General features: G+C 45.8%; 1 protein-coding gene across 7 annotated transcripts in view; it reads left to right on the plus strand.

Moving 5' to 3' along the window:
• ARHGEF9 (Cdc42 guanine nucleotide exchange factor 9) overlaps positions 1-24,795 on the plus strand; it is a 193,271-nt gene that overhangs the window by 51,193 nt on the left and 117,283 nt on the right. Inside the window, exon 1 of one of the 7 annotated variants that reach the window (XM_048960011.1) lies at positions 20,810-21,018. The exons of 5 other annotated variants lie outside the window; for them this stretch is intronic. Coding sequence is in view for 1 of the 2 variants with exons in the window: in XM_048960008.1 (XP_048815965.1) it covers positions 20,979-21,008 (30 nt within the window). In the remaining variant the exon portion in view is untranslated. Of the gene's footprint in view, positions 1-20,809; positions 21,019-24,795 lie in introns of those variants that run through there. One more of the 7 variants, XM_048960008.1, reaches the window with a different exon arrangement.

Consider the following 24,795-nt stretch of genomic DNA (forward strand, 5'->3'; position numbering starts at 1 on the left):
GGGACTCATCTGGCAAAATCTGCATGCTTCCTTTACAGGACTGTGCTGTTTGCAGAAATAAAAAAAAAAAAAAGAGCAAAATCAAGCTGCCATTCATGTGACAAATCTGCCCTTCCCCAAATGTCAAGGTCTGTCTGCCATAACCTCTCTGTTCTTGTTACTGATGTCACATAGCTGAGAGTTCTGAGTAATCTAATGCCAAGGCACTGAAAGCTGCTCCTGTGACTGCTGGTATTTTCTTGTGAGGTGACATCCCCATTCTGCGTGAGTTGTTGCCTTCCTCGGTTGCTTTTGGGTGAATGAGAAGCAGCTGAGGTCCCCTGAGGACCTTTGGAAATTTAGTCTGCTCAGTCCCAAAGTCCACCTTCCTTGCAGTGTTGACAGCAGTTTTGTTTTACTGCCTTTCTTTCTTGTGTGAATGAAGGCAGACCTTCCCCTCGTGGTACGTTGTGTGTGCATGTGTGTAAGGTGGGACAGAGTGTATCCATCTTCAGGCTGGGTTACTGCTCTGCAGATGGGATGGATCATGCCCTGGCCCAAGATGTGCAGCCCCCAGAACACAGCTTTGCATGGCGATTTGCACAGTAGTCACTGGAGCGCTTCTAAAAATTCAGCTCAGCCCTTGCTATCACCCATTGTGGAGGACTGCTTTTCATCCCAGCAGTGCTGGATTTGGTAGGTTGGGTCTTGGCTCATGAAGCACTGGGTGGATGCAACTTGGTGGGACTGGAGGGTGTTGCAGAGCAGACCGTGCTGTGGGTGTGTTAGAGCCCAGGGCACACGGGTCCGGGCCTGCATGTGGGGACTGTCAGAACCTCCCCCTGGGCAAGATGCAAGCAAGACTGTCTTGAATGCTACAGGATATGGAGTGGTTCCCTGCTAGCTATCCATAGCTCCGTCACTTGCTGGATGTTCTTTGCTTAATGACTGTCTAGCACTGCTAACCCCAACCAGAGCTCCTGTTTCTGCAAATAGCAATTCCTCATGCACCCTCATGTGGTTCCTGGAAAACTTCTATGTGTCTGCGTGCTGTGATTGTTCTTTTTTCCATTTCCTCTAGCTCCCTATTTTTTTTTTTTTTAAAGCATATAAAACAAAACAAAATACCCTACTAAATTCCTGTAATTATAGTTATCCAAGCACGCACATTCATGATAGGCTTAATAAGGCAACAACACGTCAAGCCTTTGTTTCTGGGAGGGGAGGAAACTCTTTTGGTACTTCAGTACAGTTTGACTGTTTGTGTATAATTTGCAAGCCATTAAACCCAGGCCTGTTGGTGGTCCAAAAAGGCAGAATGCAGTCATGAAAAAGGAAATGAATTACGCAGTTCCCCACTGCTATCCAACCCACAGAAAGCAAGACATCCCAGAGGAACTTTGATTTGTGGATTTTGATGCACTAACTTGAATTTAGTAGGGCTTTAGCAAGGCAGAAATGAATCCATTTTTTCGCTTCCATTTGTTGCAGGGTGGGGTCTTTGTCACCTGGTTATAGGGTGACCAAAGTATGTACAATTAACCATCAGGTAACTTAGTATCTAAAAAAACTGGAGTTATTCAGAAGCAAGTATTTTATTTGAAAGGTAAAATTCATTTGGCCTCAGGGAAGCAATGCTTGGGAATGAGGAAAAGGGTTGGTAGGACATGAACACATGCAGGAACACACCCTGCTTGTGCGGAGCTGATGCTGGGGCTCAGGGTCCCCTTCCAGGTCCCTGTGAGCTACTGCAATTTTGGCCAGAGCCACCTTTGTCTCTTTTGGGTACCTTCAGCAAGTTGTGTGTTTAGTTCTCTAAGACACCGCAGGCTTTTACAAGGATGGATTCTGTGGGAGAGCAAAGTGTATCATGTTACTGTTCACCCTGGGCACGCAGTGATGTATGGTCTTTAATAAAGCAGATGGGAAGAACTGCTTGAGTTGCCCAGGGGTTCTTCCTTCCTTAGTGACTTATTGAGTATATTGCAGAAGGCCCTAGCCTAGCAGTGTGGCCACCTGGAGCTGATGGGCATTTAATCCCACCCCCCTCTGACAGCTGGATGTCAGCAGTGACACAAGGGTTTCATCCACATCTTCTTTCAGGTAACAAGAAAAGGCAGAGGCTATTGAGGATAGCAGCAAATAGGCTGGAGCAATAAAACCTCTTCTGTGGCTGCTGCAGACAGTCTATTTTATCACCTTTGTTCTCTTTTTAGTCACCTAACTATTCCTGGAAGAGCTAATATTAGCTCCCCCCCGTCTATTTCTTAGAAGCTGGAAAAACAAAAATCCAATTGAATGTCCCCGTTTCCAGGTGAGGTGATGACTGGTCTGTACAGTTGGCTCTGAAATCCCCAGTGTGTGCTCATATCACCAGCCTTTGGCGCAGGGAGGCATGGGAATAGGTAGGGGTGTATGGAAGTGACAGCATGAGAGGGCTTACAAATACCAAGCAATGTATTTAAACTTAGCAACAGTCTGTTTGGAGTCATTTTCTGTGCTTTACCTGAGCATGATACAGATAGCCATGGAGCGTGATTTCTCCTTTTCTCTACTAAAAGGCTGGTCCTGAAATGGTATCAACAGATGCTTGATTCTAAAAAACAATTTCAGCAGAATATTTGTCCAGGGTTAACAGTGTGTCTTGTACTAATGCTTTGCCTCTTCCTTGTGTTCAGGATGCTCAAGGCTAGATGAGAGACAGGCATGAGTATACAAATGCATTGCAGAGGTTTGTGTTTATTCCCTGAGCAACATGCACAGCAGTGCAGCCCTGATGGCCGCAGTCCTTCAAAGTGCTGCTGCAGCTCTGCCAGGGACCTGGCAGACAGTGTGCTTCTTCATTTAGCAGCACCAGGTTGGGGGGGGGGGGGGGGGGGAAGAGGTGAAGAAGAGAAAAAAAGGCAACGAAAAACCTACACAACCCTTTATCTGGTAATTTCATCAGTGAGACACAGGTCAAGGTAAACTCCAGCTGTGAGACGGTGCAGGTGGAGATAGAGACCTTCTACTCTCTCTAGACTGTCACAAGTCCATTGGCCAGATGAGATCCACCTGACTGAGCTGGTGGAGGTGATTGCCAAGCTCTTTCCATCTGTCAGCATTCCTGGTCAACCAGCGAGGTCCCAGAGCACTGAAGGCTTGTCAGTATGACTCTCATCTACGAGAATAGTTGTAAGGAGGATCTGGAGAACTGCAGACATGATGTCAGTGCCAGAGAAGGTTATGGAACAGATTATTTTGAGGGAGATCGCACAATGTGTGGAACAACCAGGGGATTAGACCCAGCTAGCATGGGTTCATGGAAGGCAGGACCTGCGTGACAAATCTCATCCCTTTCTGTGACTGGGTGACCAGCCTGTAGATGAGGGAAAGGCAGTCGACGTAGTCTACTTAGGCTTGGGCAAAGCCTTTGACAGTGCCTTACACAGTATTCTGCAGAAGCTGGCAGCCTCTGGCTTGAATAAGTACACTCCTCACTGGGTAAAAAAATGGCTGTAGGGACAGGCCCAGAGAGTGGTGGTGAATAGAATTAAATCCGGCCGGTGATAAATCACAAGTAGTATTCCTCAGGAGTTGGTATTGGGGCCCATCCTGTTTAATATCTTTATTAATGCCCTGGATGAGGAGATTGAGTGGAACCTCAGTAAGTTTGCAGATGATGCCAGTGTGGGAGGAAGTGTCAATCTGCCTGGGCAGGTAGGAAGGCTCTACAGAGGGATCTGGACAGGCTGGATTGCTGGGCTGAGGCCAATGAGGTGAAGTTCAGCAAGACCAAGTGCCAGGTCATGAACTTTGGCCACAGCAACCTCAGGCAGTGCTACAAGCTTGGGGCAATGGCTGGAGGACTGTGCAGAGGAAAAGGAGCTGGGGGTGCTTGTTGATGCTCAGCTGAACACGAGCTACCAATGTGCTCAAGTGGCCAATGGCATCCTGGCTTATATAAAAAACAGTGCAGACAGCAGGAGCAGGGAGGTGATCATCACCCTGTACTCAGCTCTGGTGTGGGCAGAGTGCTGTGAGTGCTGTGTTCAGTTTGGGGCCCTCATTACAAGAAAGACATAAAGGCTGTGAAGCATGTTTAGAGAAGAGCAGCAATGCTGGTGAGGAGACTGGAGAGCAAATTTTATGAGGAGAGGCTTGAGGGATCAGAGAGAAGCATCAGGGAGGGGGTGGAGGTAGGCAAGATGTGTTCCCTCACCCAGGCTGGGGATAAGGTCAGTAAGGAGAAGATATTTTGGTTGTTACTCCTTTGCTGGCAGCAGTGATTGACTATTTCAGTAACGGCCACCATTTTGTGGAGAGATGTCAACCCCAAAGAGTCTGTGACAGCCAGCACATACATCCATCTTCCCTTCAGCAGTGCCCAATGCTTCTGCCTTGGGACACCTGGAAGGACGGCTTGATCTTGTAGCAGATGCTTCCCATGAATGAAATGTAAGTGGCAGTCAAGACCAGAGTCTTTCATTTAAAAGCCTTTTCTAAGGAGCTTGCTGATGGCAACCATCTTGAAAACCTGTGCATGTAGCATCACTTGGAAAGAAGTTGGTGTTGGAGTGGCTGAGGCATTGCAAGAGATTCTTTACGATGCTGTTAAGTCAGCTAAATAATTGGAACTAATAATATATTAAAAAAAAAAAAAGACAAATTCTATGTTTAAAAATTAAACATTTTGATGAAATATTAAATGCTAATTATTTTATTGCACTTGTTGTGCTGGTATCAGTTCAGTATCAGATTGAAGTGTGTTGTCAGTGTTAATGTTACATTAACTACCACAGGCCTCAAACCCCAAATGCTCAAAAGTATGTGTTTGATTTTACGTGCTGAGTACTTAGAAGTTCACTTTAGTGGATTGGTCATGATGGTCATGTTGGTATGCCAACGCCATCCAGCTAAATGCCACACAACTTTTGGCTGTGTGACAGAGGACTGTGCTCTTCTTCCAGGGGTCTGCCAGTGTAATTTAAGTAGCAGACACAGGGAGATTGGCCTAACAATAAGTGAGAGATGAAACAAAAAGCAAAATGAGAGCTTGCAAGTGTGTGTGAAAGCATTCTGTGATTTTTGTGTGTCTGTTTAACTTTTGGTTAATTCAGTTGAATTCATTATTCGATTTGGAAAAAAAAGAAAAAAAGAACACTGAGCGGTGAGCAGCAGAGGAAAATGCCTGTAGGTGTTTCTTCATTTACCTGCATTTACCTTTTTCTGAGCAAGAATATGTTGGTGCCTTGATTTTTCAGAAGATGGCTATTATGCATGGAGGAAATGTGCATATGCTACCCCCCAGGGGCCTGGCACAGTAAACCCTTCATCCCTTAATTCTTCACCCTGAACAGTGAGATGCTCTACACATGTGTAACCATTGAAGGAGGGGGAATCTGCAAACTTTCGAGAACCTCTCTTTGCCTCCTGTTGTGTGCTGTAGGAGATTTGCTGATGCTGGTTGGTTGGAGACCACTTCCTCATCCTCAGGCATACATATCTTACTGAGAGAGCTGCTGTTTGCTGCCACTGCTCTGGGTGCTCAGGGTTCAGCCTTCAGCAGCGCAGGTCTTTAGAGACCATTGACAATGTCTGGAAAAAATGATTTGAGGAAGAGAAAGGTGTGATACCTCCTAGAGCCCCTTTGATTTGATGTTAACGTGGTTGTTTTACAATGTAGGATTCTCCTTCAGGGGATGTCTGACGCACATAGAAAAATGCCAGATAGCCTTTCTTGTCCTCCTTGTGCTCACCTGATAACTAAATCGTGGGCTGCTGTTGCTTCCAAATTTCATAGGTGTTCATCATATTGACATGGCATTTCAGGCTGAGCTTGGCCTACATTTGGCTTTCTGGAATAGAAGGATATTGTGGCTGCTATTAAATGAAACTACTTCTATAAAAAGTGGAAGGTGATTTTAAAGGCATTTTAAAAATACCATCCTGGGACGATTCCTATGTTACACCAGGTGTGAAGGGACTCCTCTCATTAATGCTTAATGTTTTTCAGTTACCATTTGAACTGGAGAGTTTGGCATTTGGGGGCACGTGTCCTGCTATTTCATCATCTCAGAGGCATTCGGGCAGCTTTATTTGTTCTTCTTTTCCTCCCACAGTATCAGTTCATAAAAATGTTCTGGTGTGTGGTTCCAAATGAGGTTTCCAATGCAGGTGGGATGCACATGAGTGCACATCTCGGATTACGAGCAAGAGTCTTGCTGAAGGAGAATATGTTGGCTTGGTAGAATGTGCCTTGCTAAAGGGAACAGTGTCTCTTCTTTCTGAAGGAGTAGCTTGAGAACACAGATGAGAGTGGGAGCAGCAGTGAAAGCACAAGGATGATTTGGGATTCCCAAAGCTTGGCTCTGAGTCTGGAAGTGATGCGGTGGGATGCACTTTTACTCTGAAAGCGCTTCTGTAAAGAATGAAGCTTGACACTAAATGTTCAGGTTTTGCAGAAAGGCTATGTAGAGAGAGCAAGGGATCTGGGTGAGGAGTTGGAGCCCGGTATTTCTAATGTGTCCTGTAAAGCAAAGCAAAACAGCAGCTTCCAGCTTGGTGCAGCACGACTGCTGGAGCTTGGGCAGAGTGGGAATGAGGTATGTTGATCATGTTCTGTTAAAGAGAAACGTGTTTCTGAAGGAGTAAAAAAAATAGCAGTTTATTTCTGGGAAAGTTCAGTGAAGGATGTTGGGGGCAGGATGGATGGTTCAGGGGGCTCGCACTGAGAAACAGGTTCGATCTTCATTGCTGTCTGCTCTGCCCAGCTTGCAAGTAAGGGGAAAAACCTTCACCAGCAGGGAACTGCACCTTTTTGGCAACTCTTCCTTGATGGGGAGTGTTTGTGTCCCCTGTTTGAGTGCCCAGGTATGGACATCTTGAGCAGATGTTACTAAAAGAGCTGCAGGGGCTCAGATGTTTCCATCTTCATGGCCAGGAGCTCTGTACTCATGTCAGTGAGGAGCTGGGTGAGCTCCTACCTTGGGGCAGAAGTTGACCTGATCTATGGTGATGTCGGGGTGAGGAACAGACCAATGCCTTCCTTTTTAGGAAGGTGATCTCTCCGAGTCACACTTAATGAGTGGTACAGTGAGGCTTTTGTTACCCGTTTTGAAGTCCTGTGGGTTATTAACCTGATGCCTGTACCCAACTCTGACTTCACCAATGACTTTTGAAAGTGGAAAAAATTAATAGACCCAATAGAAGAGCTTTCAGTGAGAAGCATTGTAATGTACTGAAATGCTTTGTATGCAGCGTGTAATCAATGTAGTGGATTGTACAAACATATCAGCAAAGGCTTTGCAGCTTTGTGTATGTTGACTTTTCAGGGTTCAGTAGTTCTTCCTAAGCTTGAGACAACACTAAGCTCCTTGAGGGAACAAGTAAAACAAGTGGACAAAATGCTTACATTTCCTCAAGGATGAACAAGTTCTGTTGTTCCTTTCAGCATGCTCACACAGCTTGTCCTGTCCTTGTAGAAGCTTCCATCATAGCTTGTGTTCCCCAGGCAGATGATACCCACAGCCCTCCTGGATCCTCAGATCTAGCTCCTTGTTGCTGTGTTCTGGAGAGTTTTGAACGTATTGCCAAAACCTGCATGCTATCCAGGCAAAGCTCACACAAGGAACTGCCTCCTGGTGAGGAAAGCTGCAGGGCTGGTAAAGTTTACTGCACTTTGTTGTTCTCAGTCTGTTGTGCTGACATTCTCCTGATGGGAAAAAGGTCTTGAATTAAGGTGTTTGCAGCAAGTAGTCCAACACGGTGTTTTCATATTATGTTCTGCTCCAATGCTGTCACTGTGACACAGCAGTGTTGGGACAATGTACTCCCAGGTCTGTGCTGAATGGCTAAGGGCTGCCTGAATATTTTCCATTGAATTTGTGATTTTTGGTTAGAAAACTAAATTTGCAACCGATTTTTGTTTCATTTTCTGTCTGGAAGTTTTTTCTTTCTTTCTAAGGATGTAGACTCCAATAAGAAATCAAAGATTTAATACTCTGAACTCTAATCTTTGTCGACTCAGAGCTTTTAGCAGAGGTTTTAGCTGACACTGAAAAGTTTCTTCAGAAAGCTTGTAAAAACAAACAAACAAAAAAAAACCAAACCCAACCCCCTGCACTACAAAGCCTGTTTCAATATCTGAGCATTTTGTGCAGAAGCCACAATTTTCTGATCAGCTCCATGATGGCTGTGGTACACTGTGCACCTGAGTGTTCTTTGCTTTGGGGCTTAATCTATTGTATGGTGTTTCTGTGGGCTGCCAAGTAATGGCTGCCTCCAACAACAAGCTCTGTTACAGTGAAAGGGAAAGCAAATATGGTATATAATTTTTGCAAATGAGTGTGAAATGATTTGAGGTCTTATAAGATATGGCATTAAGAGTGCTACAATAAGAGTGAACATTTAAGAGCCATTAGAGCTCGCTTGATCTGTTTTATGTAGGCTTGAAGTCAATGGGAGCAGGGAGCACTTGTTGTATTACTGAAGTTGGCCCCATCCAGGGTGGGGACCAGAGCTGTTATTAGATGTTAAAAATAGCACTGAAATACCAGAAACTTAGAGAAGAAAAAGAAAACATAAAAACTCTGGGAGGAAAAAAAAAAACGAGAAGACTGTAATAATCCATTTTTCCTTTTCATGTAGTTTTTTTTTATATCTACCAGGGCCAAAATGGTACTGGGAGGCTTATGCAGCATCAGAAAATAGAGCCTGAGTATCAAGTGAAAAATGAAAGAATGCAAGCTATGAATGGAAACAGAAAAATGGAGCAGATACACTGCAGTGCCTGAATGTGTCACATCCAGGCTTGCTATTCTGAGTGTGATACATGTGGGGCAAGGAGCGCTTATTCCCTTTTCTGTTCTTGTGAAATTACTTTGTTTTTGAAAGAGATTTCCCATTGTTTATAACCTCAAAGTTGGAGGGGAAAAAGCTGGATTTCTACTGGGGACTTTGGAAAAAAGATCAGACTTCTGATGGATGATCAGTGCTGAGTCCCTGGAAACGTGGCTTTCCTGTTGACAAAATTCCCAGCAGAACACTTCTATGGTTTCCATCCAGAACTGAAGATATCAACATAAAATAATTAACAAGGAGATCCTCTAATGAGCAGCAGCTTGGGGAATCCTTGCTAAAAAGCAGTTTTTGTTTTCTCATGAAGTTGTACCAGCTCGAAGAACTCGGGAAATGGTTTGAAAGAAATGAAGCCAAATGCGTTTGGGTATGGTTACAGTTGCTGGTGTACTCTGAACATGGCTGAAGAACTCTCTATTTTGCATTGGGAAGGCTTAACTCACTCTCTCTTCTTTGGATTTAAATATATATCTGTGTGTGTGTATATACATACATACATATATATATATATATATATATATATATATATATAAAAATATATACACATCCTTGCAGAAGATAGCTTTTTGTCTAGCATGAAGTCATGTCACTTGGTCATAGGGAATGGTTAACAGATTTTGTCCTCGTTCTGCCTTTGCTGGTCCTTATGATAACAAATGTGTTGTTTTGAAGGGAACTGAGAGAAATAAAAATCAGAGTAATTCCATGTTCTTAGTCCAAGAAAATATCGAACATGTCTCGTATCCCTTAGCTAACAGTACCTCCAGCAACACAGGCTTTTGGAGAATGCCTTTCCTGGGACTGCAGCATGCACGTGAACTGAGTTTAAGCCAGGTGTGTGATGGGCATTCCTGCATACCAGCTTCTTCTTGGCGCGCCTCCACTTCCCAGCTGGTGAATTTGAGCCATCTCTGTCACAGACAGCTTTCAAATACAGTTAGTCCCAAAGAAGATAGGAAAATCTTGCGGAACCTTTTTGCCTGCTCTGACTTCGTGTGTAGCATTGCTCCTCTGGCTGGTGTTTGTGATGTACCACCAGTGTAACCAGCCTTACCCAGCTGCCCTCAAAAACAGGAAAGGTGTTACTGTGTAGCACAGGTGTGGTACTTTGGAAAAAGAAACCTGCTGAGCAGTTATGTGGTCCCTAACATGGGAATCATCTGTGGCTGTTTGCCAGCATTAAGCATCCCTCAGGCACGCTGTTAACTTTCCTCTCTTGTTTTGCTGCGTGCTGGCCTGCAGTTGGCATGTTCTGCCCAAGCTGTGGCTACATTTCAAAGCTGAAGGAGATTCTCTGTTTTTTTTGTGTTCTTGCAATGAAAAGGCTGAGATACGACTGTTAGGAAGTCATTTGGAGGTGCAGAGGAAAGCCCTTCTTATTTATCCTGTTTGTGAATGAGAGGGGATCCACATACATGCTTTGCAGGAGGTTTAATCAAATGCAGGAGACATCCAAGCATTGCCATCCACTGACAGTATCTGCATTAAGTATTTATGTACCCAAAATTGTGCATGGGTCATGCTTATCCAGATGCTAAGTGGGATAATGGCAGAACTCTGAGTTTATTAATAGAACACAGCAGCCAACATATGGCTATGCAGAGGAAGCAGAGTTAAACATAAGGCACACATTTATTTTCAAGAACGTGCATTTCATATCATGTCACTCAGGAATATTTTTGGGATGCCTCTGCACTAAGTGTGCATTCTCCTAAAGGTTATTTTTGTTTCCACAACACGGCCTGATTAAGAAAAAGTATTTTATGAACAATCCTGTACATTTCAAATCCACCTCTTTCAAAACAGGAAAAAAAACCCCCAACAAAATGGAAACAAATAAACAACAAAACCCCACCAAGATCCAAGTGGTAAATTACAAAGGCTTGGCTCAGCATGCTTACGAGGTGTTCTCTAGCTTCATTTATAGCCTCCATTCCCTTGTGATTGAATTGTCCTGCACATTTCATGCATTTCAAATGCCATCATAGGTTCTGTCTGGCAGAGAGTTTAAGCAAGCAAGGCATGTGTGTCCAGTATTTATTTTAGCACTGCACCTTTTGATTCTATCTCATTTTTCACAGCTGAGATTTTGAAGAGTCTCAGTGATCGTCTTTTGCTGCTTGAGTCGATGTATTGCTGGATGTGTTTCCAGAAGCATTCGATGTGGGGAGAAATTTGAAAAGATCATCTTGTAATCTTACTTGGCTTGTGCAAGTAATCTTGTATAATTCCTTCTTGAGAGACCTGTATACATATCTTTATTTTGTGCAAATCTAGGGTAAAACACAGAAATCTGCCATTCTTATAGATGGAATATATGAACGTTTTCAATGGCTGCCTGTCTAACTTATTTCTTTGTGCCATGTTCTAAACACTGCTAAAATCCCTGGTTCACAATCATGACGCGCTCAGAGGTGTTAGGACACTCATCCCACCTGACAGCATTCCTTTCTAAGAACCTGTGAAGATTAGTTTATAGCGTAGATTTTTCTCATATTGAAGTTTATAAGGATAAAAAACCCCGTGTATAATAGATCTATGGAGCTTTAGCGACAAAAATTGCAAAGCACGTTATATATAAATAGCAAACTGCTGCCTTTAGGGACTGATACAGACTGCTCTCAAGATAGCTAAGTAGGAAAGTACATAGTAAAACGTTGGTATATTTAGTGCTCCAGAAGGCAGTAGATGGTGTTCTGATTTCACATCACATCTGCTCCTAAAATCTTTACTTCATTGTAATCCCGTGTGCTCAGCAGTGATGCCGTGGAGCATTTGAGGCCCAGTCTGAGCACCGAGTGGCAATGGACAGGTCCAGCAAGGGGTAGACCTGGCTGCTGAATCAGGAGTAACTGAGGCACAAGTCCAGGAATAGCACAGAGTGGTTGAATGGGGTTCTGGCATAACAGTGTTTTTAACATCTGCCTGCCTCATTGGTTGTTACATCTTGCATCTGCTAGGGTGTTTGTAATCCACTTTGCCTCCAGTTCTTTAAAGGTAACAACACATAGATGGTTATGGTCATGCAATGAGACTCATTCGCAAAAGCCCCTGCTGGGAGTGTGGCAGTACATCTTAGTGAAAGTGGGAGAGAAGTGACTGAGGCTAGAGAGGCTGGGAGGACCACTGTTAACCTTTCAGGCCAGTTCAGAACAGGATTTCCTTCTGAATATTTTCTCCTGACTGTGCAAATCTGTGCAGAGTTTAAGACGTTCCCACTGCAAACACGCCCTGCTTTCCCAGGGATGTTGAAAAGGCTCAGATCTGCTTCTGATTGGCATGCAGTGCTGGAAAAACTGCAAAGAATATTTGCAAGTGTTATCTTTTGAATCAAAACCACCAACTCTTTTGGATAGCATCCCTCACCTCTTTCTTCTGTTTTTTTTTCCCAGCCTTTTATAAGAACATTTTTGCTGTTGTTGTCAAGAATATTCATCCAGCATTCATACCCACACTTATATATTTGGTGCCGATGTAACAATGTCTGTTATTGTGTGACTTCTTTTAGCTGAAATAAATGAAATGATAGAATTTTATTGTAGCTGGAGGAAAGGAGCTGTCTTGAACCAGTATTGCAATGCTGTCTTCCAAGAATTCTCTCCTCCTCAATGCTACATTCACTTAAAATTGAGGTTGTACCACACTAGTTATCCTTACAGGATGGGTAAAAGGCTTATGTGAAAGTAAATCCCAGCACTCACAAGTAGCAAAGATCTGTACCCAAATCTTGGGACTAAAAGTGTGGGATGAAGCACAGTATTTGGTGATCTTTGAAACCATGGAGCAATGCTGAGATGAAAGCATTCAGAGGCAGTTTATGGAGCTTTATGTATTGCATTGAATCATCTCAACTTGGTTTGCCTCACTACTGCTCTTCATGCTGTCAGAGCATCTCAGGGTGACTTGTTTGTGCCTCGTGCTTTCCTACAAGCACAGTGACATTGTTAGGTGTGAGTAGACCTGGCAGACCAACTGGTTGATGCGGTCAGAATAAGCACAGAGCAGCTCTTACATGCTCTTGGCTGCAGTGTATTAACAAGTACTAGTCTCAAAGTGGAATGTTGAGGGGAAGAAGAACAAACACAGGCAGGCAGTGTACATAGGTAAGTGACTTTAGCACAATAACCTGTAGGTTCCTGGTGAAGTCAAACTGAAATTTCAGTACCAGTTCCATGCATCCTGTTCTGCATAGTGCTGATGGGGGATGACTGCTGCAGAGGATGGAGTCTTGACTTGCCTCAGGCTTTGTGCCTGCTGGGGTGATGCCTGGCTCCCTGGGGCTCAGGGACAGACACAGTGGGACAACTCCATTTTTTTTCCTGGGATTGTAAGGTCATTTTCCATTCTCTTTATTTCCAAGCCTCCAGCCACTAGAGGGAGAGAATGCTACGTATTTATGGGGATGTACATTTAATAAAGGAATTGCTTTTCTACAGAAAGGATTTCCAGGCAGTACTGTAGCTGGTTTTCACCCCTTTATTTATTTGACCAAAGTCTTATAACTGCTTCTGAGATTTGACCTCTGTAGACTTCTGTTGGTATGTGACCTAGAATTGTAAATGCTCTGGAAGATGTTAGATGATCCTTGTCCATGTTTTACACCCTGTATTTGCTGTTGAGCATCCCTGCTGTGAAATGACTTCCACGGGGAAACCTTTGGCTCCTCCTGGATGTGCCTGTCTCCTTGCGTTACTGCACACCCCGCTGCACTGATACTGCATAATGTACAGCGTGGCAATGCAGAAATGAAAGACATGGGAACAGCGGGAGAGCAATACCCCTTCCTGCTGCTTTCTCCCTGGCAAGCCAGAGATTCTCTGAGCCTATGGCCTGTTTCCTCTGCAATAATAAAAACAAGCCCGAGAGGGATCTCATCTCATTTAGAATTAAACCAGCGCGTTAGTAATTGTTGTAGGCAGATGAGTTTTAACAATTTCAAAGGATGCCAGCAAGGAGGTTTAGGGAGGGGAACAGAGAGGGAAGCTTTAAGAAAGGGAGTGCCAGAAAGTGAAATTTGAATACTTTCAAAAGTGGAACAAGATTAAAATGCTCCTTTGTGAGTTGAGCTTGGTGTGGAAGACCTGTGGATGGCTGCACCATTGAAAGGCTGATGAGGGGCCTGAGGCTAGGAGGAGCCTTGGAAAGTAGCCTGAGATAAAAGCAGCTTGCTCAGTGAGTTTGAAGAGCTGCAGCCTTCAGTCTGCAGCACCATCCCTCAGGTGAATTTAAATCCCTCCGCAGATGGCAGGTGGGGAAGCTGCTCTCTCTGCCATCCTCTTATTTAACTCTTGTGAGTGATTCAAGAAAATGTTCTCTCAGAAGAGAAGTTTCATGGTGCAACATGAAGTACTGAAGGAGGGCATCTGTCCACGTTGTTTTTCAGACTCTGAAAGTCAATAGTTAATAAACTGAGCAAGGCTTCCTTATGCTGATTGGAGCTGCAGATGATGCTCTAGCACAAGAAGTTCTATTGGTGATATTGGGGCTGGTCCCAGCTGCTCCTTTTGCTGTGTGTTTTCTTTGCCCAGCTGCTCCCTAGCTGATGCAGCTGATGGCAGGCACGAGACAATGGAGAGAGAAGTGTGTGGGAAGGCACTGGAAACTTTGAGATTGACCTGACCTAGGTACATGGAAACAGATGTATCTAAGGACTGAGTACATAGATCTAAATAAAGCTCAAAATTCTCCTTGTTGTCCTGGCTGGCTGCTGCTGGATGTCCCATACTTGTAGGGCTGAGGTTCGGCTGCTCCAGGAGCCCTCTCTTCTGCAAGGGTTGCTCTCTCTGTGCACCTCCCTTAGGTAAGGGTCTCTCACCAAGCTATTGATGCTCAGGCTGACTGAAGCCATGAAACCATTGTCGTGAACTGAGCTACTCAAAGCCAGCAGCCAGGGCCACAGGTCACAGCTTGCGTTATATAACTGAACTAACAAGCAGCGAGTGAATACAAAAGGATTCTCTGTATTACACTGTGCATTTTGATGAACTATGGCCGTAACTCTATAAACATGACCTGCTCATTAAGCCTTCACCTGCCTGATGGAGATGTGAGGACTTGAAAGACCAATCTGCTTGCCTTCTGCGGTGGCTTTGTTTATAGAAAGTCATGATGCAAAATTAATATTCAAGTGGTTCTTCCCTGGACGTCAATGAGAGCTCTCTTCCTCGGTTGGGTCTCACTGTGCCATCTCACCACCGTGTGTTCTGCCAGTGCAGATATCTCAATGGGAGGAAGGCATTTCTATTCTGGGGGTCAGTATGTACTTGTAGGTACAGGTTGGGATGTGTTGCCTGAAGGCTCCAGTGGGGTCCCTGCTGGGTTTTGGTGAGGGAAAGGGGGAACGGATAGGAGCTCAGTGTGAATCTAGCTTTTGTGTGGAGACCCAGGAGGGCTGTAAGACATCCAGGATTAGAAGGCATGGCTGTGCTGTGGATGCAGGATGCTCTCTGTCCCTGCGCCCTGGCACAAGGGAAGAACACAGAGCAGGGTATATGGCTTTGCCTGGCCCTTAACGCATTTGCTGAAGGGAGCTGAGGCAGTGAGATCTTCTTGTGAGTGGTAACGTTAAGCTCTTGTTTGCTTTAAAAAAAAAAAAATTGTTTTGGGCTGCAGATCTTTCTCTAAGTACACAAGCTAAGTGAATTTATATATGTGTACTGTGCTACTTGTAAAGCCCTTTCTTTTTCAAATTTAGTTTTATTCCTTTTTTAAATCTCCATAGGATTTTCCCTGAATAAGCAGAACTAGGGCAGTGCTAGAAGCAGATGGACATAAAGAAGACTTGGATGCTGGAGAGACTTTTAACGGGCTTGGGGATCTGCACTGGGGTGCTTTCCTCATCACTCTCTGATTTTAATTTGAGTGCAGGTTATTAATTTTCACCTCCAAAGCAGAGGCCTTAGCAACAGAGTGCGTTCCTTGGAAACAGACTGCCATGCCTTAATTAAAGCAGGTGTGGGAGTTTTAAAAATGCCACTGTTGGAGAAAGCTGAAAGACATTAGCAAATCAAATGGGCTGAGGCATGAGTCCTCTTGTCAGTGACTCGGCAAAAGGCAGAGTAAGCAGGGTGCAGGCTGGGAGCTGAGGGAAGGGGCAGCATCAGACCTGCTGCTTGTGGAGCAATGCCGGGGCTCCTGGCACACCCTGGCCATCCTTGCAAAAATTGAAGCTATCTTTTTGTTGCTGAAATGAAACAAATACTGGGAGGAGAGTGTCAAGATATTGGTCGTTTACCTCCATTACCATAGGAGCTACCTATGTGTGATACATCTCTCCGTCTGGGACTTCATCAGTGTCTATTTGCACTGTGACTGCTAAATGTAAGTGCATCAAGCATATGTAATATAACACCAAATATGCATAATTAAATTAGAAATAACCCTAGATTGTGCCTGTTTATAGAGGGTACATGTGTGTAGCTGGTCTGAACTGGAGGAGTGGATTCAGAGCACAGAAGCACAAGTTTGGGATCCCCTGTCCCTCTCTACCACTACTTTGTGAGTGGCCTTGGGCAAGCCAGGGGAGCATCTCATGCACCTCATTTGCAGCTGCAAGGGGCAGATAATAACCTTTTTCCTTTTTCTTGGTAAACTAAAAGATCCTGATCTATATCAGAGCAAATTGTTTTTTGTGCTTGGTCATATCCTTTAATTTATGGTTAAAAGTGTCTTTGTGTCAGAGTTGGATCAGGAGGACACATTTCAGGAGCTTCTGAATATGTCGTTTCTTACTAAAGAACAATCTACCTTGTAATGTAACATAAATGATAATACTTAGCAAGAGCCTGAAGCACTGCATTATTGCTGTGCTAATCTGAGAGGCACTGGTCCATTCTGAAAGTATTCCATAGGGTCCATGTGTTTGGTTTTTTTTCCTGAAGGAAGATACTTCATAGTGTAGCGTGGCTGATTGGTTTATAAAGCAATGCTGGCTAATTTCTAGTAGAGGTTAAACAAATTCCCCCTCCCTACTCATTAATTAGGCTGTAGGATTTGGTGCCTTTTCTTTGCAGTTCAATAGAGACAATGGCTACAAGAACATATTTGTGCTCTCTAATATGCAATGAAGAACATCTGCCAGCTGCAGCAATGAAATAAGTGCTGTGTGGAAGGGTACTCCCAAGAGTTCTGTTGGGGCTCACTTGATGGAGGTGATTCAGGGCTGGAATCTCCATGGGAGGCATTTGTGGGGATGCGCTCCATCCCTGGCAGTGAGCATTGCAGCTGGGGAGGGAAAGGCCAGCAGGAAAATGCCCTTGTGAGGGCAGGAGTGGCAGAAACAGGGAAGAAGCATCTTATATAAAGTTAGAAGTTTCCACATCCAGAGAGCAGTTTATAGCAATATTCTTGTGGTGTGATTAAAGACTCAACCTTGAACAATGTACTGGAGATTTCAGGTGATGCATGGTGCATAGTGCATAGTGAAGAAACAAGATTAGAGGCAGATGAAATCCTTTAACACTGCCGTCCTCCCTTCAGCACTCTTGCAGGCTGCAAGGAAATGGTTGGGCAGTTCAGGATCTCCAATGGAGGTCTTTTGGATCTGTCTCAAACCAGGAGTCTCTACCCACAAGCTGCCCTGTGGTGATGCAGCACAGCAGTGAATAACCAGGTGGGAGAGTGGGGGAGTGGAGAGCAGAGTGCAGTGCAATAGTGTTCATGTTTGTGTGTGTCAGCTCTATGGCTCTGGCCATGCTAGTTCAGGTACAAGGATAGAAATTTCTTTTTGCTTTTTCAGCACTGTGATGTGATCATTGAGTATCTTGCTGCTTGTACTTGTATGCTTTGCTTTTGGATCCATCTGTCCAGCAGCAATTAATTAAGAGAAATAAATTGAAAAGTGGCATTAATCAAATACAGTACTTCTAATACAGTATGTATATCAGCTACGACTGCTACTACAGAGCAGTTCCAGGTAAAAGTTGTCCCTGCCTTCACATCCCTACTCACCTGAGACCTACACACTGTGAAAATCAGTCCTATGGCAGTCAGCAGCAGACCCGTGCTGGCCTGGGCTGTCAGAGGGAAGAGGTGCCTGTGCCCTGCCCTTGCCTGTAGCCAGCTGCTGCAAACACAGGCCCTGTGTCAGCCCAAAGACACGGCAGCAGCATGGACTGCTGGTGGTCTCAGGTGCACACGGGTATGACTGGCACATCTCCAGCTGGTCTTACCCTTGGAAGAGGTCTGATGTGGGGCTGTGCCTCTCACGGAGTGGTGGTGAGGGGTAGGTAACTGGGTCTGCTAATGTTGCTTGTGCCTTCTGTGCCTTTCTAGGCATTGCCATTCATAGCAGAAATCAAGTTTTTGTAAGCTAAGTTCTAGGGAAGGAATCTATGGATTGCGCTGCCTTTCAGTGCTCAAACTCTACATGCTGAAGGTTGCCGCTGCTTCCCCTTAAGCAATCTGGATTCTACTACCAGTGAAGTGTCTGTAGCACTGCCCCATAGTAGCTTACAACTCCAGAGCCCCATTTGAAATCCTGAATCTCCAGTGTGTGCTTGTAGGGCTGCCCACAGTGCATTCATGTGGTGCTTGGTTGCCTCATCCCTGCTCACAGTCCTGGAGGAACCAAGACGTGATGCCCTTTCCCTGAGAGCTTGCTGCAGCAGAGGACTTGCAAGTGGCTCTTTCTGTTGCACGCTCTGCTTTGGCAAACGTGCTGGCAAACTCCTGCTGCTGTTTGGTTGCAGAGTGAGGCAACAGGTGTGCTTTCTTGGTGGAAAAAATGCAGCTGTGTTCTTGTGAGATGTTTGTGTGTCAGAGAGGATTGCAGCCCTGCTGATCTGGGCAGGGCTGGATTTGAAAGCAGGCTAGTGCTGACTCGGGGTTTGGTTGAGCTCTGGGTCTTGTTCCCCTTGTCACCTTTGTAGGGACTGAGACTTAGCCTAGCAACCTTTGATTTACTTCTCAAATCTGCTTAGCATAAATGAGGGATAGGAAGTGGAACAGCAGAATATTAGCCTTATTGATGAGCCTAATCAACAGCCGACAGTGGGAGAAGAGAAATCGGTGTAATTTCTGCTTGTGCATAACAAGCCTTAACAAAAATTGTCCTCCTCCAGATCCACCACCAATTAGAGCAACATGAGATGTGCCAGACAACACCTCCCTCCATTTGCACTGTCAGGGTTAAGATGGGTGTATCTTTGACTGAAGTATGTGCAGTTACTGCTACAATTCGGTGTGTTTGTAAGTGGTCTCGTGTTTAGGAGGTCTTTCTTGTGTTATGTGTGTGTGTGTAGTTGACAGTACTGCATCTCATCTGGTTCTTCCTTGCAGGAGAAACACTTAACCCAGTCATTGCTTTTATTTTGGAAGGAAGCAATGCCTATGCACACAGGGTGTCTGTCAGTTCTTCCATCCCAGCTCCTCCCAACCCCCTACAGTTTTTGTATTAGCTGGTGAAGCTGCAGTGGACCTGACTGACACTGCAGGTAGAATATGCCTCCTGAGTTTTGTGAAAACCAGGCTGTGCAGCTATGTGGGCATTGCTGTGCTGGGCAGCTGGGAACTGGTGGCTCTGCAGTGGGAAGGGACCAAGGCTGACAGCACATTCCACTTAGGAGGGTTTCAGAGATGGGGTTTTTCGAAACAGAGACCACCTCTGTGTAAACAACTTACATGGATTTTCTGTCACTTAACATAGGAAGCTTAGGCACAATTCTGGAGTTTGGGCTTATTTGAATGTTTGTCTCCCGACTCTTTCTTTTGTCGGCCGTCTCTGGGAATAATGACGGCTGTCAGTGTCTGTATAAAAGGTGATGGAATATGGCTTGATGTAACTGGAACAGGCTGCGTGGGTCCCAAGTGATGCAGAGATGCTGGGCAGCATCCCTTTGCTCTACCTGATGCTTGTATTGTCTTATTTAAATAAACAAATGAAGACACCTACGCTCAGGTCTCTCGTACCTCCTGCTGTGTGGTGCAGAACCAGCAGAAAGCGGTAGTCACGAGGAGCTGCCTGGTGCTCCCAGACTCAACCTTCAGCTGCAGGACTCCTCTAGAGGTCAGGAACAGGAGATTCAAATGCCCTTCTGCCCTTGATGCAGCAGGATGTGTAAGAAAAGCCTTCAAACAGTCCTAAATCCTCTCCAAATGCAACAAAGGAAACTGCAGCTTCTGATAGCTTTTGCAGTATGTGTTATGTGTGGATCCATTGGCACCCAGTGTGCCCAGTATGTGTGTGTCCTGGCTCTGGGACCCAGTGCAGGAAGCCAGCTATCTCCGAACTATCTCCATGTTTATATCTGCCCTCTCCTGCCTCTGGGGCAGGCTTCACCAGCTGCTGGAGAGATTTTGGGAATATTGCTGTGGTCGTTTTTGTGGCACTCAGATGCATGTTAGTCCCTGTGATGGGTGGCCCCTTTTGGGGTGATGGGCACAGGGCTGTGGTGACAGTGTCGATCTCGTTTCCATCTCCATGCATACCCAGCAAAATGGGGAGAACAATGTCAATGTGTGTGTCCTGGCTGCAGCGTTGGGAGGATTTGGTCCAAAGTGCTACTGCCACCTCTTCTAGCTAGTGCCAAGCTGATCTCACCAATAACAGCTACACTGGGGATGAGTGCTTAATGAGCATCCTGCTAATGGGGCAGGGGGCTCTGACCGGAGGGTCGGGAAAAAGCAAAGAGGACTAAAACTAAAGGGGATCTGAGCACAGGTGCTGGGAGAATACAGCTGTGGGCAGGTGCAGCACTCCTCCAGGCTGCAAGGTGCTTCGGTGGGAAGGGGACTCACCTGCACATGGAGAGCAGGCTGAGAGCTGCTGCCCCGTGGGTGCCACCAAACCCCAACCCCAGTTCTGCAAGTCGGGAGCCCCGGGGGCAGGCAGGGCTGCGGGAACCCTCCCGAAGTCCCATAGGTGCCCTTCCCTGCTCTCCCCTCCTTCCCCTCCCGCGGAGCTCCCAAAGCACTGAGAGGCAGAAGGACGGCCCCCTCCCCTCAAATCCCTCGGTCTGTGGCTGAAGTAAAGAACGGGGAGCCCAGGTAGCGAGGAGGCTGCTCGCAGCGTGCTCCTGACAGGCACGGGATTGCCAGGCTGAGGATGCCTGACTGAGAGCTTCAGGGTGGGGGCGGGGGGCTTCTTTTTTCTCTGTCAGCTCTTGCCAGGCAGTAGGGATTTTTTTCCCCTCCCTGATAATAAGGACATCATCAGAAGCAAGATGCAGTGGCTAAGAGATGGATCAGGAATGGTGAGTTCAGGTAGCTATGTCTTTCTCTTTTCCTCTTATTGCAGTACTTTGAAGGGGAAATTAGCCTCCGTCCTATCTTCCGACTCCTCCTTTACTCCCTGTCCTTGAAACCATTGATCACCCTGTAGCCATTTTATGGACCCCGCGTTATCAAAGTGCCGAGCAGAAGGAGGAAGGGAAGGGAGGAGGGGGTGCCCGCGTCGGGGCGTGGTGGGGGGAGAGGCGCTTGGCAGGGGCCGGGGGTGGGTTAGGCGATGCGAGCAGTGGCTGGGGGGGCACAGAGGGCTCTGCAGGTGCCGCTGTGTTGGCTGGGGAGAGAAGGGCGGGGGGCTGCCGGCGGCCGCCGGGATCTATCAGGGCTGCCCTGCTGGGGATGGGGAGCTGCGGCGGGGCGGGCTGTGTGCCGAGCGGGAGCATCCCTGCCTCTGCTTCGTTGGGCTGCACAGCGCTCCTCCGGAGAGCAGTGGCTCTAGGAAAGCAGTTTAAGCAGCGGAGGATTTGATTATTAAAAATATATATCTATTTGTTGCCGATTTGCAGATGTCCTCACTGTGCCTCGAGTGCAGCTCTGAGGGGCTGGCTCTGCCAGGAGGGAATGCGGGGAGATTCCTTCGTCTTGGCAAGGGTCTCTGTTTCTCATTGAGAAACTTCCCCGCACAGAGATGCAGTTGTTATTGCGATCTTCCTCCTCCCCGCCAGCTCTCCCTGCTCATGCAACCCGGTTTTACAATGGCATTTCCCACTGTTTTCCCCTCTCTGCACCGGGCTGGGTTTGCTGTTTTTTTGTTGTTTCACTGTTCCCTGGGCATTCAGTGCTCTGCATGCTGTGCCATGGCATCAGGCGTGCGGGCAGCTGGCGTCACCCGGCTCAGCCCCTCCTGCACTTCAGCAATGCCAGGAGCACCCGGCAATGTTCTGGCAGCAGGGACAGTGGTGGAGGCAGCCCACAGACTGCTGCCCGGCTGCCGGCTCCGTGCCCCTATGCGGCTCAGCCTGCCCCCCGTCCCCGCCGAGGTACTTGCACAAACAGGAGCTTCCCAAAGAGTGATGCTAGTCTGGGAGTGTGATGTGGGTGTGTTGACAGCAGCCTGCAGCAGACAGCAAATTTGTAAGGGTCCTATTTAAGGCTCGTCTACCACCTAGCAATAGTTTGGGGGTTTTGCTGCTCCCTCCAAGCATTCAGGCTTTTTGTTCCATGCTGCCACTCTCTCTCTGCACCTCCCCACATGCATGCTAGCGTAGCACTTTTCCCCTCTTCTGTGGTGTCTAAGCAACACAAATCGCCTTTCACCCGCTCGCTGATTTACATTTCTAGAGATTACCATGCTGAAATAAAAGTGGTGATGGAAAGAAAGCGGGATGGGGATCTTTCATCCTTTTCCTTCTGGATGACTGCTGAGCTCCAGTGGAACGGGGGGGACGCGGTGCAGGGCAAACTGTTTCTAATTGACGCAGCGCAAGGCTTGACACTTCCTTGCCCTCTTATCTTTCCAGCTCCCTTTCTTGCTGTTGGCAACGAGGAAGGCTTTGTTATTTTGTTCTGATGAGACTGATCTTTGCCTTCACATAGACAGAAATTACAGTGGTTGCTGAATAGCCTACAATTAAAAAAAAAAAATTTTTTTTTTTTTTTGAGAGAAGTAAAATGCTGGTGATTATTTTGAAGCAGATTCTACCCAGGTATTTCCCAATATTGTTCAATCTAATATCAGAGAAATAAAAGGAATGATTGTGTTGTCTGTGTTTTCAGCATGAGTTTAACCATCTCAGCAGTATTTGAAGATTCTTTGTGAGTCTCTGCATACTTTCATCTGAGAATAAGGTAAAAAATGATCACAAAACAGAAAAAGAGAATCCAGCCTGATAAGATTAATCTGGCAGGCATCACTGCAATGGCTTGTGGTGAGGAGCCTGTACACGGGTTGCTGTGGTCTGAAGGCTGTGATGGGCAGAGAGCCCATCCGGGCTGCTGGGAGTGCTCCTGTGGCTGTTGTGTTATGTACAAATTCTGCTCTCTTTTTGCAAGGCAAGGATTGTTGGTCCAGATGTCCTGGCTGGATGCCAGTGCAGATAGTTATAGTTCATCAAATTGTGATTTTACTCGATTTTACCAGTGGTAAGTTACTCAGATCTGTAGAGTAATTTTTTGTTGGATCGTACTGGTGCACCCTGCTAAACAAAGGAGTTTCTCCACACTAGAAGTAGCTGGGTTTACCGAGTCAGCATGGTTATTATCATCTCAGTCTAATGGCTAAAATGGGCCATAGAAATGGAATGTGGTTTATGGCAGTCACTCCTAGGCGACGGCTGGCTGGTCCGTTTGCACACTAGGCTGCCTGCCATCTGGAGGAGGACTTTGCCCTTCCATCGAGAGCAACACTGGGCCAACTTCCATGAGCACTGAGCCTCCCGTTGTTTTCTGGGCTGTCTTTTTTTCCCCTTTATTATTTTATGTACATCTATTAAAGAGCACCAATGGAAATGTCTTTTGGATGGCACCCCTGGAGTTTGTTCTGCTCAGGCTCATTGGTCTAAAGATAGATTTTAGACTGATTTATTGAAGTGCTGTTTTCTATCATTCTCGTTGCTGGATGGGGTTAAAGAATCAGTCCCGCTCCTTTCAGGGTTAGTCATCTCTAAGAAGCGTGTCACTATATTTTATAAGTGATAGTACCTTTTGTTCTCATGGCAGGTGGTTCTTTATTTCTAAATTAGCCTGAAACCTAGCTATTATTCCATAATGTTGCTCTGTTGGAGCTGTTTTCTTCTCCTTTGCATGTGCTGCTTTCCATTTTTTAAACAATTAATCTTTTGCCAATTATGCTAGCATCCCATGAGGGTATTTTACATGCTTCATTGGTACTAAGTTGCTAAACTCTGCTAGTATCTGTTTTTAACCCTGAAAGATGAAACTAATTGTCATTGGTAGTGAGGAGAATAAATCTACATATCTGATCAGTGTTGTTGGTACAACGATTCTCTTTCTGGTTGGGCCTTCTTCACAGAGGGTATTGATTTGGTGTGGTAATCAAATGAGTTGGTTTAAGTCGCACCGTAAGTCTTTTCTGGAATGGATTTTTATGTGAGAAGGGCAGTTTTTTCCTCAAGCTTTTGTATCTATTTTTAAAAGGAAATGTGAACTTGCTTCTTCATCCTTATTTCTTCACATAGGGCTTCAGTCTGTACCTAAATGTTGTGCCTGGGAAAGCCAAGGTGAGTGCAGCTATCAGCTTCAATAATTAGAGGGTCTTGTATTTCTTTTACAGCTGTATTTTTACAGTGCGTTGTCTCTCAGACATTTAAAATCCATCTGTTGTTGATGTTTTACATCACTGTCATAAACAAAATGTAAGCTATTGTAACTCCCCACAACTTGAAATACGTTGGGAAGGAATTCCGTGCGTAAAAGTGACAAACACTGGAAACTGAGAAGATGTATGTGAATGGGGCAGTGCAGCAGCCAGGAAAGTTCCTTATGTTTCTCCTCACCAATTCTCTGCTTGTCAGTCTGCAGATCAAGGGATATTTTATGTAGAGCAAAGAGTCTTTCTGCTTAATCCTGGAAAGCTCAGTGTGAAGTCAGGAAAAAAGGAGGAGAAAGCAGTCTAAGCCTAGGATAAACAGCTGCAGCTATGGAAGGCAGGGAGGAATAAGATGGAAAAGGGGTCTTATGGTCTGCAGGCACGCAGGAAGAACAGGGCTGCAGAGGAACCCTGCGCTCCCACAGAGATGGGAGGGAATGGTGAGCGCACGGCCTGCAGCTGCCATGCACCTTGCAGAGGTGCAC

The sequence above is a fragment of the Lagopus muta genome, chromosome 13 (genome assembly GCF_023343835.1).
Source record: "Lagopus muta isolate bLagMut1 chromosome 13, bLagMut1 primary, whole genome shotgun sequence".
Classification (NCBI taxonomy): domain Eukaryota; kingdom Metazoa; phylum Chordata; class Aves; order Galliformes; family Phasianidae; genus Lagopus; species Lagopus muta.